This window comes from Sturnira hondurensis, unplaced genomic scaffold (genome assembly GCF_014824575.4).
Source record: "Sturnira hondurensis isolate 20B ecotype Veracruz unplaced genomic scaffold, ASM1482457v3 Scaffold0001872, whole genome shotgun sequence".
Classification (NCBI taxonomy): domain Eukaryota; kingdom Metazoa; phylum Chordata; class Mammalia; order Chiroptera; family Phyllostomidae; genus Sturnira; species Sturnira hondurensis.
In genome coordinates, this window is record NW_028074503.1 from 11,266,736 (window position 1) to 11,284,611 (window position 17,876).

Here is a 17,876-nt window from a genome sequence, read left to right on the forward strand (position 1 = left end):
GATTATCATAACGTCACTATTACCCGCATGCACTTCTGTCCTCTGGCCCCACAATTCATCCCATTTTATAGCTATTATGGACTAAAAGGTCTTTTATATCAGGTTAGCCATACCAAGATTTGTTACACAAGAAGTAAAGGACACATATTAGTATAAAGAATGATAACAATATATCAATAGTCATTTCTTGGGTGTGTAAAATACATAGTTTGTAGAAAACCATTTAGGTGCTTTATGTTTAAAATATATATTTATATTCCATAGGGTTGTTGAGGAAATTAAATAAGATTATGAATAAAAGCTTGTGGAGAGCCCCGCATACAGTAAGTGCTTCCTGTCTTAACCATCACTATGTATATTTACAACAAGTGGTAGGGAGACTTGAGTACTCCCATTTTTTTTTCAGAAGCTCAGAGGCATTAAATAAGTTGTCCATAGATATTCCTCCCCACTTTCAATAAGAGTATCACTCTGAAGAGAGAACAAATGACCTAAAGAAAACATTTAACATATTAGTATGCATTTTCCATATTAATATTTATGCTAGCAAATGATTATAAAATGCAGCTCTGTAGATTAAGGGAAAGGTGATTACAAGAGCAGCTTTCTCAAATGTTTATGTCACTGTGATACATATGCGTAGTTCAAAACTAAGAAAAAGAAATCATTATCTTGAGGTTTCCACAGAATTGCAAATCAATTACAGCCATAAGCCATGCATTAGGCAAGCCTAAGTAGAAAATACACCTATTATATGAGGTGCACACAATGAACATTTTACTTGTTTTATTGTAATTTTTAAATGGCTTTTGAGTGATAAAAACTATTATTTCATTTTATGGCTGCAGTATGGCATGAAGTAAAGTCAGGCTTTTGAATCTGAATGGATTCTAAGGAACATAATCTATTTACTTGAAAACACTCAAAGTTTTTCTGGAACTTTACAGGAAAAGTAAAGAATGCTTTTACTTTATCAAAGTTATATGTAAGCAAAAATTCCCAAATGTATGATTATTGATATGAAATTTTCTCCTATTGTATGTAGAATAACATTCTCCAGGTTTAATCACTGGATACTCAGTTGTAAACAGGTTGTAAACAGGTTTCCTAATAGGAAATGTAGGGTTAACAAAGCTAACAGGTTTCTTAAAATGGATTTCTCAGAATCTTGAACATGCAAATGGAGTTTGTCTTTAAAAAGGAGATATGACATGCATTATGCTTATGTATATATACACATATCATGTATTCATACAATATATGTATCTGTATCTATGTGTCTAGCTCTCTTTTTCTCTCTATATTGGGGTATACTGACATTTGGGGGCTGGAAAATTTGGAGGTGTGTGTGTGAGGAGGCTGTCCTCGGTCTCCACCCATTAGACACCAGGAGCACAGCACCCAACCCCAACTCCAACCCCATCCAGGTGTGATAAGCAAAAGGTCAGCAGGCACTGCCAGACATGCACAGAATCCGTGGGGAGCAAAATCACCCTTGGTGGGGAGTCACAGGCTGTATATATATATTTATATTCCTACTCTCTCAGGAATTACAAAAGCTCTTCAGAGATTTCTTAAGAGTTCTTCAGAGGGTGGGAACAGCCAGAATTTAGCGCAAGCTTATCAGTCTATGAAGTGTGGAAACTCCTTTAGAACGAGTGTGTGCATGTGTGTGTGCACACATACCTGTGTCCACTTACTTGTGTCCTAAGAAAGGGAGGCAGAGATATTGACGGGTTCTTTAAGTAGCTGCTGTAGGCAGAAACTATTTTTAAAATTATGGTTTTCCTAGGAAAACTAAATACATTTCTATTCCTATTTCTTGTACTGAAACAAGCACACAAGTTTACCACCTGGAGCCTAATTTTAATATACACAAGTAAACGAGCAGTACAATCAGATACCTCCCATCAGAGTCAGTCTCCCTCCACCTGGGTGACCTATGACACACTCAGTCTCAGCTGCATGTTTTACAGTGGAGATGATAATAATAACAATAACAACAATAATAACAGAACATTTTTCCAGAATTAGAGAGGGATATTAAAAAGATAATGTTTCCAAATTGCATGACACAGATACCTATTCACATAAGTGCTTGTTAAGCACTGACTGATTCTGTAATAATTTGTATTCTCTGAGTCCAAAAGCACTGAGAATTGGAGGAGGCAAAGTCAAGTTCTACAAGTGGTTTACAAAAATATGAAACTGTGTTTTAACCAGTTCCGGGAGAGGTGTTGTGTTCAGCCAACAGAAGAGAAAAACTTGCTTAGTTTACCTTCCTTCGCAGGCCTGAAGAACTTGAAACAGCAATTATAGCAAATGCACGATTTTATCAATGTATTCATGGGTTTTTAAAAAAGATCTGTATTTGAAAATTTTGATGAAAAAATATATTTTCACATAGAAGTACAACCTATTTTTCAGATATTTTCCTTCATTGCCCATGAACATGGACAGAATTTTGAATAATTGTTTTTGTTTAATTCTGATTTTTAAAGGGGGAGACATCCATCAAAGCAAATTTTAAAAGCACAGGAAACTATCAAGAAGCACATGCAAAAGAGCAGACATAATTTTATCACCAAGAATAATACTATAACAGTCCAACATTTGACTCATCTGCATACAAAAGTGTGTTAAGGGAGGGAACATTCTTATTTGTTATATTTAATTTGCTTTACTACTCTATTATGTTTTCTTTGCTGCTCCTGGCATAAAAACACATAGAAATATGAAAAAATGTATAATTTGTGTAGAAAGAATAATACTCCCTAAGAAACATAGTGCTTAAAATATAACCATTTACTATGCCAAAAGGAATGCATATTCAAAAGCATTGAAATTATTCTAAAATCGAAAAAAGATATACAAAAATCCTGAAAGTGAGATCCATTTTATCTGGCAAGAAAATCGGGGTTGAACAGTTGTCTTTGTGCATCTAAAACTAACTCAGTCAAAAGATTAAAACCTACATATTTTGGAAATGCATCAGTATCCAGAGAATGCACAAAAATACTGAAGGGTTTTTGCAGTTTTGATGGCCGAATTCCATCCTGTAAGCAGTGCATTAGACGCTAATGACATACGATTTCTCACTGACAGATTTAACAGCATCAATAAGGCCTCTCTGTCCATTGCAGCAAATTGATCCTACATGACACTGACAAGGGCAGCCTGCACTTAATGACCTCCATCGCTGAAGGATGGAAATGAAAAATGATTGGAAGTACAAATAAATCTTTGAAAGTTTCCCTGAAACAGGTGTGCTAAAAGTGCTTCGTTTAAGGGACCATCACAAACATAAACCCAATCTCCTGGCACACCCCGCTCTCTGTTCAAACTAAGGTTCACTTGGATCTTGAATCAAGATTTGCTTTAAATCCAAAAATGACACCAAGACAATTTTGTTCTTACTATGCAAATACTATGTTAGAAATTTCTCTTTCCTTTTTGTTGTGGTGTATTGTATGTTCTACTCTTCCACTTTCATTGTTGTAGATTTTACAACAAAATTGAATTCCCAGTGATTTCTAGCAACCAGAGAGGGCCCACTATTTCTCCAAGTTTCTAAGTAAGTCCCATATTTAAAAGAAAATAGAAACCAAAATTGAAGCCCCATACATCATGAGGGAGATTTAGAAATGTCTCATGGGAAGTTACCTGTAGATAAAATTGAAATTTAAAGTCTATAACATATAAAAATCTGTGAATTAGGAAAATTTGGTATTCTAGGATGTAATAATTAACAGCAAGTTAGTATAAAATGGTAGACTAGAAAATAAGTATTTATTTCCTGAGTACCCTTTCAAAATTAAATTTCAAAAGGTTGATGAAATACACAATAAAACTCTACCAAAAAACTCTAACCTTTGGTGACATATAAAGGACCATCTTCAGATCAAAAATCCCATGACTTATCACTTGTTACTTTTTATATTAGATAGGTCAAGTAAGTAATTATTAAAAATAAAAACCTACCTCTTTCTTATCTCTAATTGAAGCATCAAGGGATAACTGTCTATCATACAGATTGAAATAACGGTTCTTTTCTGATAGGAAGGTCTCCTGCAGTTTCTGATACTCTTGAGCTAAACGTAGATTTTCTTCCAGTGAATCATCTTGTAGTTTCTAGAAAATAAATATATAGATACATTTCATTAACATCATTTAAATTTATTTTTGAATTTTTATTGCCCTTAAATTATCTGAAAGTATTATATTACACATTGCAGAAAAATAATAAAACTGAAAGAATAATTCCCTGACAACAATATGCTCCTTGGATTTCATCATTTTCTTTCTTAATGTAGGGGTTTTTTTTCCCATTGGTTTAGCAGAGTCTGTCTAACTTCTGTTCCCCTCGTTGCAGGACTTCCCTCCCTATGTTTTAGGAAGCGCTCAGTCCTGGAAGGCCCCACTCTGCATCCGGGGAGCTTTTTTCCTGTTTCCCATCCTTTTTGTGCTTCCTTCAAGCCCCACTGCTCAAATAGGTCAAAGACATGTGGGTGCTTAGAATCCTATTTTCAAAAGTCTCAAAGTGGTGGCACTCACAGAAAGCACTCAAAGCTGACAGAAAGAGGAAAAGACAGGAGCAAGGAACTCTACAGTCAGAGGCAGCCAGAGAGAGCCATCATGTGTTACTACTATTCTGTAGCTGTATTAAAGCTTAACTCTCATTCTGTGTACAGTTGAGACCTTGGTAACCCCCCCCATGTCAAATCTAATACGAACCACTTAGAAATATAACTTTTGCAACATTACCCAGTGGCAAATTGAGGACTATATACCATTTTAAGTTGGACGTATGAATTCAGTTTAGTTGCTGTTTTTTTTCTACATTTCTAGCACAGAAATTTTTCTCTGGCTCCTTCAAAAAATATGGAATTCATCAACAGCCTTAAATATTTTCAAAATGTGACTCCAGTAATTCCTCTGATGGGAATTTAATCTAAGCAAAAAGCTTTATTCATTACAACATTATTTATAGTAAAGTTTTCAAAACACTTAAAAGCAGATTAATCATGATAATGATAATGATGATTAAATAACTAGATATAAAAATAACAATTGTGAAGCAATTTAAAATATGTGATTGCCATTCCATCAAACCTTTAGTGTAAGTTGTTAAAAACATATACTGTGGTATGAGAATGTGCATAGATAAAATGTAATTCAGCAGAAAATTGCCTGTACAAATATTTCTGTATTTATACACTTGAAGATTTATTAAGGTCAACAAACAAATTTCTCATGAAAGTCTGGTATCCATATTGATCCCTAATGATTTATATACTGTGCCATAACTGTTCTTCAAAAAACCAAATGATGGACTGAGAACCATTTTAAATGTCCTTGTCCTAATTCTGGCACAATAATTTAAAACTTCAGAAACTTCTGTCTAGTAAACTTGCCTAAAATTCATAGAATTATCTTTTAGTAGGAAGACAAAGTATCTATGAATATTTTTAGCTGGTGGAAATACTTTTAAAAAGATGGTTGTAGATATTTTTGATATCTTTCACTAATATTAAAATATAATTCTCAAGTGATTAACTCAAAACTTTGATAAATGTTCTGGAGAAAGGAGGAGGAATAATTTTGAGTTTTTGGTTTGTTTGATTTAACATGAGCATAACTCTGACACCTGGGGTGTTTTATTTCTCAATTACATTTCTTTCAAGCCTTATCTGGCTACTATAAACATTGAATTTGAGAGGAATGCCATGTGAGATGTTCATTAATCCATTTAATGAAATTTAATCGGGGATACCCATGGTATTTTATCCTTTGCTCAATGGGGAATACGTAGTTTTACTTTCGAATAAATATACTTTCCATCCTGTATCACATAAGTTCTTGTCGTTTTATACACCATAATCAAATACTAAGGAACTGAATTGTGTAGTTATGCCAATGAATCTTCAAAACATTTTTATGTCAATCACGATATTATACATTACAATTTACCAGTAATATATAGGATTTGCCTATTCCTGAAAGTCAATGACCTTCAGATATACAATACAGTTTAAGATTTTTTTTTAAATTCTAAATACATGTATTCTGCTGACACTGCAAGCTATATTTAACCGTGGTTCCACTTCACAACTCTATTTTAATTTTAACCAATAGTATTGTAACATGTACATAAAACAACAAAGGAATGATTGTTATTGGCAGAAATTTGTCCATGAGAAATAATGCCACCACTGAGTTGAACATCTTACAAAATAACAACAGTAGAGGATATTTAATGGGTGCACTAAGGTCAGGGTTGGTGATATAATAAAAGGGTGCGAAGAAAGAAGAAATAGTAAAAAAAGAAAGGTGATGACTTTAATGTACTATTAAATTCAAACCCAGGTGAATCCCATCTGTAGAATTTTTCTACTTAAGGTCTAAGCTAAATATCAACTTGAAAAAAATTTTGTTTCTAAAACCATTAAGAAAATCTCTATTTGCACTCTGTAGGTTAAAATATATGCCCTCTGAGTTGATTTAGAATATTATTTCATTCAGTCATTGATTTATTAATTTTCATTCAGTTACTTTTTATGGCTTTATTTAATAATTATTATATGATAAACTCTGAGATATAATGGTGAACTTCAAGAATCTGTGGTCTTGTGGCAAAGATTTATATTTAAATCACACAAATATATAATAAGAAAGTAGAATTCTAAATATTTTGCGTTTATTTGTTCTCAGTATGTATAAAATTCACACAAAAGTTCTAAATATAACACTTTCTCAAAGCCAGATTTATTGGTAGTTATTCAATTCCCATTATAAGTGATTATAAAGATGATGAAACACTGGAAATATGGCTTGATAAAGGGAAGAAACATGGTGAGTATCCCAATACTTCATTAGGAAATAAAAATTATGTCTATAAAGGACTAAACAAAATTTATATTATATGCTCCATTATATGCTCATTATATGAGATCATCATGTTTCATCTCTAAGACACATTGCACAAAGCAGAGCTGACATGGGTGTGCAGGTTTTCGTTACATCAATGAATGAAAACAATTCCAGTTAGGACGAGCATATATTAAACACTTTACAACTCCACAGTTTATATGCCCGCTTCTATGAAATAACCTATTGGCAATATAACCACCTACTAAAATGAAGCACATTCATATTATTTGATATTATACTACTGGAAAAATGAAGATCTTAATTATATAAAGAGAATCCTCATATTTTCACACTGAACATGAGTCCAAGGATATACCACCTTGTCTATACTCTTAGCAAGATTTCTTTCCCTGGGTGCATCACTGATGTTCACAAGTTATATGAACCCCTTGAAACTACTCAGCATTTACCTTGGGTCAGCTAATTTGCTAGCCTATGATCCTAAAAGTATTGAGAAAACTTTGCTAAAGAAAGACCTGGCTTCCTCCTCTGTCACCAAAAATGCTGAAAAATGAAGGCAGATGGAGAACCCCTTAAGTTATCCAAAGAGTAATTCTCCATTTTTTTTTTGGTTGGCCTTTCTTAATCTTTGTGCCATGAATTTCATCTTGGACTTTTCCTCCATTTCCTCTATTTTCAGTTTATTTTTTTCATCCTTCCCTTTCTCCTTTCCCTCTCCCATTGGGTAAGTGGGGAATAGGGAATGACGGTCAGAGATTCTTTTGGGCAAAAATGTAGAGTCCATATTATCTATTTTTGTGTCACGTTGTGATACATATATACAAGAATTTAGAAATAGGGCCGAACTTGAATGTTAACTCACAGATTCCACACAGAGCGAAGAACTAGGACAACAGCGTCGTCTCGGTTGTTGTATTACCCTCATTTTACAGAAAGGGAAAGATAAGACAAAGAGAGGTCAGCTGAGGCAAATGATATTTTTCAAAAATGGCCACAGAAATACTTTCATTGCTACATGTCCTTCTGGAACCTTGTCACTCCATAGCCAGAAACAAGTCAATTTCTCCTTCCCTTGAACCTGGATAGACTTGTGGCTTCCCCAGCAAATAGGATATGGTAAAAATGACAAATGAAGTGACTTCCCAGGCTGCTTTATTTTAAAAAGTCCTTTTACTAGTTTACAAATAAAGCTAGTTTATTATTAAAAAGCTGGTTTATGAAAAAAGCATATAGCTTCTGCCTGGTCCTCTCCTTTGGGGTTATTCACCCTCAGAACCAGCTACCGTGTTGTGAGGAACCAGGTCACATAGGTGACTGTCCCAGCAAATGGCCACAGCTCAGGTCTCAGAGAGCAGTCAACACCCACTGCGAGGGAGTGAGTTGTCTGAACACGACTCTGGCCCCTAGTCTCTGAGGTGTCCACAGGCTGGTTCTGAATGTGTAAGACATGAGACAAACTAGCCTTGCAGTGTCCCATCCAAATTGCTGATGCATAGAATCACGAGACATGAAGTTTTGGGGTGTGTTGTGACCATAGTAACGGAAACAACAGGTACATTGTGCGAGATGAAGCACATGTTGAGTGGAGGAGCTGGGCTTGGCATCTGAGCAGTTCCAGATCCTGCTCTCCTTACCACCTGGTCCACTTCCCTCATAAACAGGAGCCAGCACTCCTCAACACTATGCGATGCTATCGTCATAAAGCCTAATGACATTAAAAATCAAATCAAATAACACAATTACTTTCCTCTAAGCCTTTTTCCACTGAGCAACTCTGTTTTTTTACAATCTGGCTAACAGCTTGTTGCCATCAATAAAATGGGCTGCTGAAGGAAATTAGAACTTGGTCTCCTTGGAAGCTACTTTGCAGTCTAAATGGGTGTGTTGGTAGCATATAACCAGTCTCCTGTGTTTTTTGTTCTACATGATTCTGTGCTTCAGGATTTGATTAGGCCTGATGCATCCACTGGCAAGACCAAGTACCCAAGGACAGTGAACTTCATAGCTGAAGCCTGCACAGTTCTGGAGTACAGTTGAGTGCAGCAGAATAACGCCACTCACCAAGACCTGCAGAGGTCCAGCCAGATACACCCACCCTGGAGGAAGTCTAAATCCACTTGAACTTAAAAAAAAATTAAGATGGACTAATGGCAAAGATTACAAGAAATAAACTTGATCTAAACATTCTAGATGGATGATTAAAATATTAGCACTGTACATGCAGATGTAGAAAACCATAGCTATTTACAAATACTTAAAATAGTCCCAGTGTCTATGGCTAAGTTTATAATAATGTGTCCTTTATACCCTCATTTACTCTTAATACAGGCACTTGAATCCAGTTCACCAGAGGGGCTAGCTAGGTCCTTCTTTCAATTACATATTGTAAGAGATCTTTTTTGGACACGGTTAATTTTAGCTGTCCTATCCTGATATGATTTTGTATGGTTGCCTCAGATGAGCTTGCCTGAAGATCTGTCTGTTGTATCCTGATTCTTGGTTATTCATGGTTTACTACAGACAGCTCCCTGCTTTCTTGCATCTGGCAAGAGCTCTGCTGCCACGGGCGGCACCACATTCATCTTAGTCCCCCCATTGGAAAGAATTGACTTCGGGCCACAACCACCAGAAAACAAAAGCTGTATTACTGGCACTTATTGAATCTTACTCCAGAGCATTCTCACATCTAGCATTTCATCCATTCATATAGTTGTTCATTGAAGCATTTTTTAGCAGACAGTGAATTTACTCTATGGGTCCAGGTCCATGGCTATCCCAGGGATTAAAAAGATAACCTCTGTTCACCAGAGATTACAGCCTAGAGTAGGGGAAGGCCGAAGTATAAACAAGCCTATTGATGGTATTTTTTGAAGTATCTAGACTTTATTCTATCAGTTGGAACTGATTCTATCAGGTGAGGAGCAAGGTCAGAAAAGGCTTCATGTAAGAAAAAAGTTAGTTAGTGACCCGAATCTTAGAAGAGCCACATTATTCGGCAGGAATAAAAGCTGTCCAGCCACACAGTACAGGTGGCTGAGTCTGTCCAGAGCAACGTTTTCTTGGCTCCTATAGAACTATTGACTCGTGGATTCGATTTTCATAGATCACGTTACATATTCTGCTATCCCTTGACTTTATAATGTTACTAATAGTGTCAACAAGAAAATGTACCCACCTATTTAGTATCCCATTGATACCTATCACCATAATGCTCCATTCCAAGCACCAATGTTTCAGTAGCATGTGACCCTGTATGCATGCTTGCCCATTACACCTCTGATATATCAAGTCTCCACAGTCCCCACATGTGCCTTTGACATCTTTCTGCCAGCTTAGGGCACTGTATTGATAGCTCTGCACTCAGTAATGCTTTGATGTTATTAAAGCAGGCATCAATACTAAGACTAATTCATAAAATGTGCAGGGGGTAGATTTTAGAATAAATGGGTCCTGGAGGCTCCAAGTTTCTGGGCATACTGTCACTTTAAAAACATTCCTTTTGATTCATGGAAATTAGTGTGGTGAACACAAATGCTGAAAATACATGCCAATTCTCTAACGATATAACAGACAGGGAGAAAACATACATCTTACTAAGTATATCACCTACTGTGTGCAAAGAGGTGTTATTGTATTGCTGCTCTTTTAAAATCTATACACCAATTACTATAGAAAATGAAGGCTCTTCCCAGTGTTTCCAAGGAGCAAGTCTGTAAGAATGAGATGTGTCGATACCCTGAAGCCTCAAAGTAGCAAATAACAGTTTTAACTCTCCTAGGACCCACTTCTTTGTCTGTGCTGCCATGGAAACCAGTCTCTTGTCCAACATGAGTTCTCTGATAATTAGTCTTGAACATTCTTGATTTTTAAATGAACAAATCAGTCCTCTGCACTAACATTGTTACACGCCTCAAACTCTACATATTATTGTTTGACAAAATGCTCTCTATTCACTAATTTATTTAAAAAACGCTCATTGAGCCCTGGCTGGTCTGGCTCAGTGGATTGAGTGTGACTTGCAAACTGAGGGGTCACCAGTTCAATTCCCAGTCAGGGCACATACTTGGGTTATGGGCCAGGTCCCCAGTGGGGGGCACATGAGAGGCAACCACACATGGATGTTTCTCTGCCTCTCTTTCTTTCTCCCTTCCCGTCTCTAAAAATAACTAAATAAAATATTTTTTAAAAATTTAAAATACTCATTGAGTAACTTGTATGCACAAGCACTTTGGAGACACTGTGAGAGGTGAAATAGCAACTTTATGACACTGTTTGATGACAGCCTGCCACATATCAGCTGTCCAATTAAACCGGTCCCTGCCAGAGTTCAGAGGGATACTTTCTTTAGCTACCTCCCTCCAGCACCCACATCAGTGACTACATACAGCACTCCTTATCTTAGATCCCTGACACATTTACAAATTTAGCTACTGTTGACTTACTAAAAAATTTACTAGTGGACACTATGGCATTGCCTCTTGGAGCTCAGAAAAAGGTTTATTGGTAATTTATGAATACTTTGTATTAACCCTGCTTGTCCCTTATTATTTTTACTGTGTTCATTGTATATATTTGACTGGGAATTATTGATAACAGCATGAAAAAATACACAATTTCAGGGCCGAAAGAGCTTGCAATCAGGTAAGGGAATTGAGGCATTCACAAAGCTAACCTCATCAGAATACATTATACATGAAAAAAAGGATAAAAGCATATTCAAATAATAATAGGAGTCCATGAGAGATTAGTTCTAAGTTTCAAGGAAGAGTTCATTTGTGAACAGATTTTGAATATATTTCATATACAGTGCCCTGTATGTGTCCTTGGCCAGGGAAACCTGGCCTAGAAACACAGAAGTTTGTTAAATACTAAAAATCACCTGATTGGGGGGGGGGATGTGTTCATAAAAAAGGAATGATTACCTCCATGACAACCATAGTATTTCCCCCTGAACTACTCAATGGCTTTAGGAAATGCTATCCAAATGCCCCCTATATTAGCTGTTACCTTTGCATTTCATTTGGTTTCCTTCTGTATAATTGTATTCCCCTCAAAGTATTCAGTATAACTGATTAGAAAAACAAATTAGGTTATAAGAAAAAGAGAGTAAAAACCAGTATCATATAATTATTTCCAATAAATTTCTCCAAGTTAAACTATATAATTTAAGTGGTTAAATTATATGTACATTCTAAGTGACAGCTGCAGTAATAATTCCCTAAGTTTATTCATTAGTCATTAATAAACTTTAAATTTTAATCCTGAGTATGTATTTGAGTTTCATAATGTGTCCTCTAACACTGTTTAAGTTTATAAATAAAAACATATTTGCATATTATTTCCTTTTTAAATAATCCCATGCATTATCATAGTTTAATTATATTTCAATTTGTCAATATTTTAAAATATAGTTTTAAAGTCTGCTAATCTTTTCACCATTTCATGTGAAAAACTGAGCAATTTCCTCTTCATGTTCACCTTCTGATTTGAATAGTTTAAGATTTAGAAGGTTTCCTATTTACTCACATTTTAATGATATACATTTCTACTTCACTGGTGGAAAAGGCTGATCAGTCACAGAAAGGTCAGTTAACACTAAATAGACCCTTTCTCTATGTAATTACAAAGAATAATATCTTTGTGCTGATGGCACTGCACGGGGAGTGGGTGATGCAGAGAATTAATGCGCTGCCTCGTCGGCCCATGGGATAGAGATTCCAATACAATAACCACAACTTATTCTAATTATGCAGCTTTAAAAGGTCATCAGCAAAAAGAGTTAAGGAATTATCAACTAACTTTATCGTGAAGTAATAACACACTACATAAATGCAGAGAATGTGAGAACAGGACCTAGAAACTTAACAACAAATGAGAGACAGACTCACCTAAATGGTTCCAGAATATATATTATCGTGTAATTTAAGTAAACTCATTGAAAATCAAGATATATGATACTTGTAACTTCCTACTGATGTGGTCAGGTAACCTGCCCTCACCCAGTGTTTATAGAAACTGCTTAAATTTGAAACTATTTCTTATGTTTAATGCCAATTTTATTGCAACATTCATGTTATACTAGAATTTAAATATTTCTTTAAAAATCCATTTGCTATAAAATAATACATGCTGATTATACTATACCCCCAAAATAGAGAGGTGCATGAAGTAGAAAATTAAAGCCCTCTTTACAGACAACAGCCATGTTTAGACCCCAGGGAGAGGATTAGCAATTTGGTGCAAGTCCATAAGGAATAGAAACTAAAAACAAAATCCTTTCCTTGACAATGAAACAATTAAGGCCCGAATAGTCAGTTTTTGGCTGAAGTCGCAGAGGAAGAGAGCAGGGTTGAGGATAGGACACAGTCCCAGTTCAGCCTCGCACCCTGTCTGGGAGTGCACCACTTCCTAAGCTTGGATGTGAATTAGAGTCCTTAAGATTTCAGACTGATAAGTATGAATGCTCTGATTTCTGAATAATCTGTAGAATACAGCAGTCCTTCAAAACGAACTGGATGTTCACAGAGAAAAAAGAGTCCTTTGAAATAAAAAAAATTACACAGTCTCAGAGTCTTACCCTGCGGAGGCAGGGTGAGGAAACATTGGGACGACTGTCGGGGAGGTGCCATAGACAAGCACAGTAAATAACTTTAGTCTAATAAAATATCCTTATGGATATAATTATTATTAATGCTTCTTTTCTTGTGCTTTTTTTCAGTCAGATATTCCCCTAAGAAACTAAAATCACAGGTATCTCTAATCACCTGATGTTTTTCACATTAGGGTACCATCCAAACCTTGCAATGTTAGCTCAAGTAAAAATAAGATTTAAAACACATAGGGCAGATGACATTCGAATGGCCACAAGACGCATGGAAAGAAGCCCAGTGTCACTATACATGAGGGAAATGCAAATCAAAACCACAATGAGATACTCGGATTGGCTATTACCCAAAACACAAGAGATAACAAGTGTTGATGAGGATGTGAAGGACAAGCAACCCTCACGCACAGTTGGCTGGGATGCAAACTGAAGCAGCCACAGGGAAAACAAGCTAGAGGTTCTGTAAACGCTAAAAACAGGGCTATCAAATGAGATAGTAATTCTATTTCTGGTTATTTACCCAAGAAAAAGAAAACACTAACTCAAAAAGATATATATATATATATATATATATATATATATATATATATATATATTCACCCCTCTATTTACTGCAGCATTATTTACAATAGCCAAGGCATATAAGCAATCTAAGGGTCCACAGACAGGTGAATAAATAAACATGATACATACATACAATGAAATATTATTCAGCCTTAAAGAATGAAATCTTGACATTTGTGACTACATGGATGGGCTGAGAGAGCATAATGCTGAGTGAAGTAAGTCAGACAGAGAAAGACACATACAGTATGATTTTATTTATATATAGAATCTGTAAAAGAAAACAAGTGAACACACAAAACAGAAACAAACGCATGGATACAGAGAACAAACTGATGGCTGCCTGAGGGCAGAGGTGAGGACAAGAGCCCGCAAGGGGAAGAGGCTAAGAAATACACTTTCAGTTATAGAATACGTCACAAGGATGTAATGTACAACACAGGGAGTAGATTCAATGACATCATCAGAACTAGGTATGGCGATACATGCTTACTAGACATGGCATTTGTGGTGATCACTCCATAAGGTACATAAATGTTGAATCATCAGATTGTATACCTGAATTAATAAAATACTGTATGTCAACTGTAACTATAGATAGACTTAAAATAAAATAAAATAGAATACCTAAGGCAATTTTCTATGAATACTCATCTTGACACACATCTACACCCCAAAATAGCTTAATCCCAATAGGAAAAAAGTCTTATTCTAGAACTGGGATCATCAAACTAGGACTCTCCAGTCAGATCCAGCCCACTGCCTATTTCAGTAAATAACTGTAATTGGAGCACCATCACCCCATTCGCTCATACATTGTCTATGGCTGCTTCCACTCTGCTTTGGCAGATTGGAGTAACTGTGATAGAAACTGAGTGGAGTGCATAGCCTCTATTTACTATGCTTACTTTCACACAAAAAAGTTTGCTTAGACCTCTCATTCAAGGTCTATTTAGGTCGTACTTATGACTATATACAGAGAAACTGCTAGGAAGCATTTTCTTCATTTTTTTTTTAGCAGAGGCACAAACTGAGGAGACACAGTCAATTAATAATTCAGAAATGTTTCTGGCTCCTTAAAATATTGTGAGATGCTTAGGATTTTAAAGTACTGTACTTTCAAAATGGACACAATAACTTTACAAAGTGGTCAGAGCTATTGAAATATCTTAAACAATGTCCAAATTTATTTATCCCCTAACTCCTTGAATTAAGTGTGGTTCATGTAGGTTTTGCATTATAGGAAGTTAGAGGTCTGTTAATTTTCTATTCCTGCACCTTCTGTTTTGGGGGTCCAGAATTATCTTTATAAGGTCAGGGGCCCAAAAAACTAAAATCATCTTCTGAAGGGTGAGCCCCTTGTACTACAGGCTTCCCCTACTATGGGAGTGTTTTAGGAACCCATCTGTATCAGGGTACTAGCTGGTGTTGTTGTGAGAGGCTGCATTCTGCTCCAAGAACTTTTTTTTAAACTCAGTGCATTTGACCATTTCATAATGGGTGATTTACAAGTGCATCTGCCCATACCATGTTGCATATTCAGCAGTTTTTGACCAAAAATGGCATGACCCCCATGCCCTGCCCTCCCTATTCACCCAATCTTGCGATGAGTAACTTTTACTTTCCTTCCCTAGATGAAAAAATCCTCAAGGGGACACATTTTGCTGGTGTTGAAGAGGTGAAATAAAAAAAATGGCAGAAACACTAAAAGGCATCGAAATCTACAAGTTAAAAAACTGTTTTGAGCCGTGGAAAAAAATCTTGACAGGTGTATTGCATCAATTGGAGGATACTTTGAAGGGTATGTTACATCAGTTGGAGGGTGACTTACACGTTGAAGTTTAAACGTGTAAGAACAAATACACAATTTAAAAAAATAAATTCCAGGCATTTTTTGGTCTCCCCTCATATGTTGCAGAGTTGAAGTTTAATTTTTCAGGTGATGTAGGTATCCATTGAAACGAAGCTGGGCTAAGTCAAATGTGGAGGCCACCAACCATGGAAGACTGAAAAGTGATTGAGAGAAATGCAATAGATATACATTCTAACAGCACAGAATAATCTCTAAAATATAGTGGACCATATATACAATACAGTATTACTTGGTCATAAAAAGGAATGAAATCTTATCATATGTGACAGCTCGAATGGGCCTAGAAGGTACTATGCTAAGTGAAATAAGTCAGTTGGACAAAGACAAATACCATAGGATTTCACTTATATGTGAAATCTCAAGAAGAAAATAAATGCAAAATTAAAAAAGACTCACAGACACAGTGTTGCCAGGAGGGAGAGAGCCTGGGGGACTGGGTGAAAGAGGTGAAGGAATAAAGAAATACAAATTGGCTGGTACAAAACAGTCTAGGGGATGTAAAGTGCAGCTGGGGGAATATAGTCAATAACACTGTAATAGCTATGCTTGGTGCCTGGTGGGGACTGCAGGAATCAGGAGGACACTTTATAATGCATGTGATTGTCTAAGCGCTATGCTGTACACCTGAAACCAATATAAAATCATGTTGAAAGTAAATGTAATTGAAAGATAAAAAATATGAGTATATAGTGGCGAGTAGAGAAGCCAGAACAAAAAAGACAAATGTCACACAATTTGGAACATGAGGGATAGTCGTCGTGGGAGTTGGAGAGAAACAAGAATTGGGAATTAAAGGTGGGGGGAGCAAACACGTCAAGAGTTAATACTTTGCGGATATGTGAGTTGTATATAGTCAGCAATGGTGTTGCTCCCTCTTGAAATGATTAAGTCACTGGGTTCCTATATCTTCCAGAATGACAAATTCTTGAAATAAGATCATCAAACATCAAACAACTTTGAAAATATATCTCTGCAACAACGGATTTCTGGGGGCTGCCACCCTAAAACATATCCTGAATAAATGGCCAGGGTCAATGAAGGCACAAAGTAACGTCATCATAACTGTTTACCAGATTCACGTTTGTTTGTTTCCTTCTATGTCTTCTCTTGCTATTCTCTAAACTTATTCCTTTCCTTTCCGGTTTCCCTTTCCTTACTTTCCCTTCCCCCTTACTATCTCTGTGAAGCATGCATTCACTCAGCTGCCTCAGGTCCTCTTGTCCTCACACTCCCCGCTAACGATAACCGTCACCCTGAGCCACACTACCCGCCATTTCCCCGACCCAAGTCACTTCTTTTTTCTACATTATGGTGTGGAAACAGAAATGTCTCAAAGAATTTTAAAAAATGTTTTTTGAAATATTAAGTCACCCACTGATTTTTCCTAACAAAATATTTCATGAAAATCTAATACAATGGAAAAGGGAGGGTAAGATGTTTACTGTGCAATTCATTTTATGGCTTCCTTTTTGTGATGTTGGCCAGAGATGAATCTGGGTAGTTTTGAAAAAAATTAATGAAACTGAAAACTTTCATCTACTGGAAAGGCTGATCACATATTTTGTGTTTTGGTATCAATACGCCATGCCACCCTAGCAGGGAAGTACAGGTGTGCCAATATAATGAGTTTGCGTAAGTAAAATCAGCAACAACTACAATCATATTCTTATGGATACAGAGCTACATAAAATTCATATTTTTAATGTATTGACAGACATGAAGGAAGACAGAGGGAGAAAAAACAAATGGGAATCTCCTTAGTAGTAATGCAGGACACAGACGCAATAAACCTGGCATTTATAATAAGATATTTGTTATTGGGAAATAATTCCTTATTCACTGGTCACAAATAATTTGTATATGTAGTAACATGCAGTGAAATGTATAAATATTAGTCTTTTCCACTTTTTGTGGAAAACAGGCTCTGGGTATGCCTCAGTCAGT

The 17,876-nt window shown here is 36.0% G+C and overlaps 1 protein-coding gene across 1 annotated transcript in view; it reads right to left on the bottom strand.

Moving 5' to 3' along the window:
• CCDC178 (coiled-coil domain containing 178) overlaps window positions 1–17,876 on the bottom strand; it is a 305,267-nt gene that overhangs the window by 89,359 nt on the left and 198,032 nt on the right. Inside the window, exon 18 of the mRNA XM_037036942.1 lies at window positions 3,982–4,131. Within this exon, the coding sequence (XP_036892837.1) occupies window positions 3,982–4,131 (150 nt within the window). The remainder of the gene's footprint in view (window positions 1–3,981; window positions 4,132–17,876) is intronic.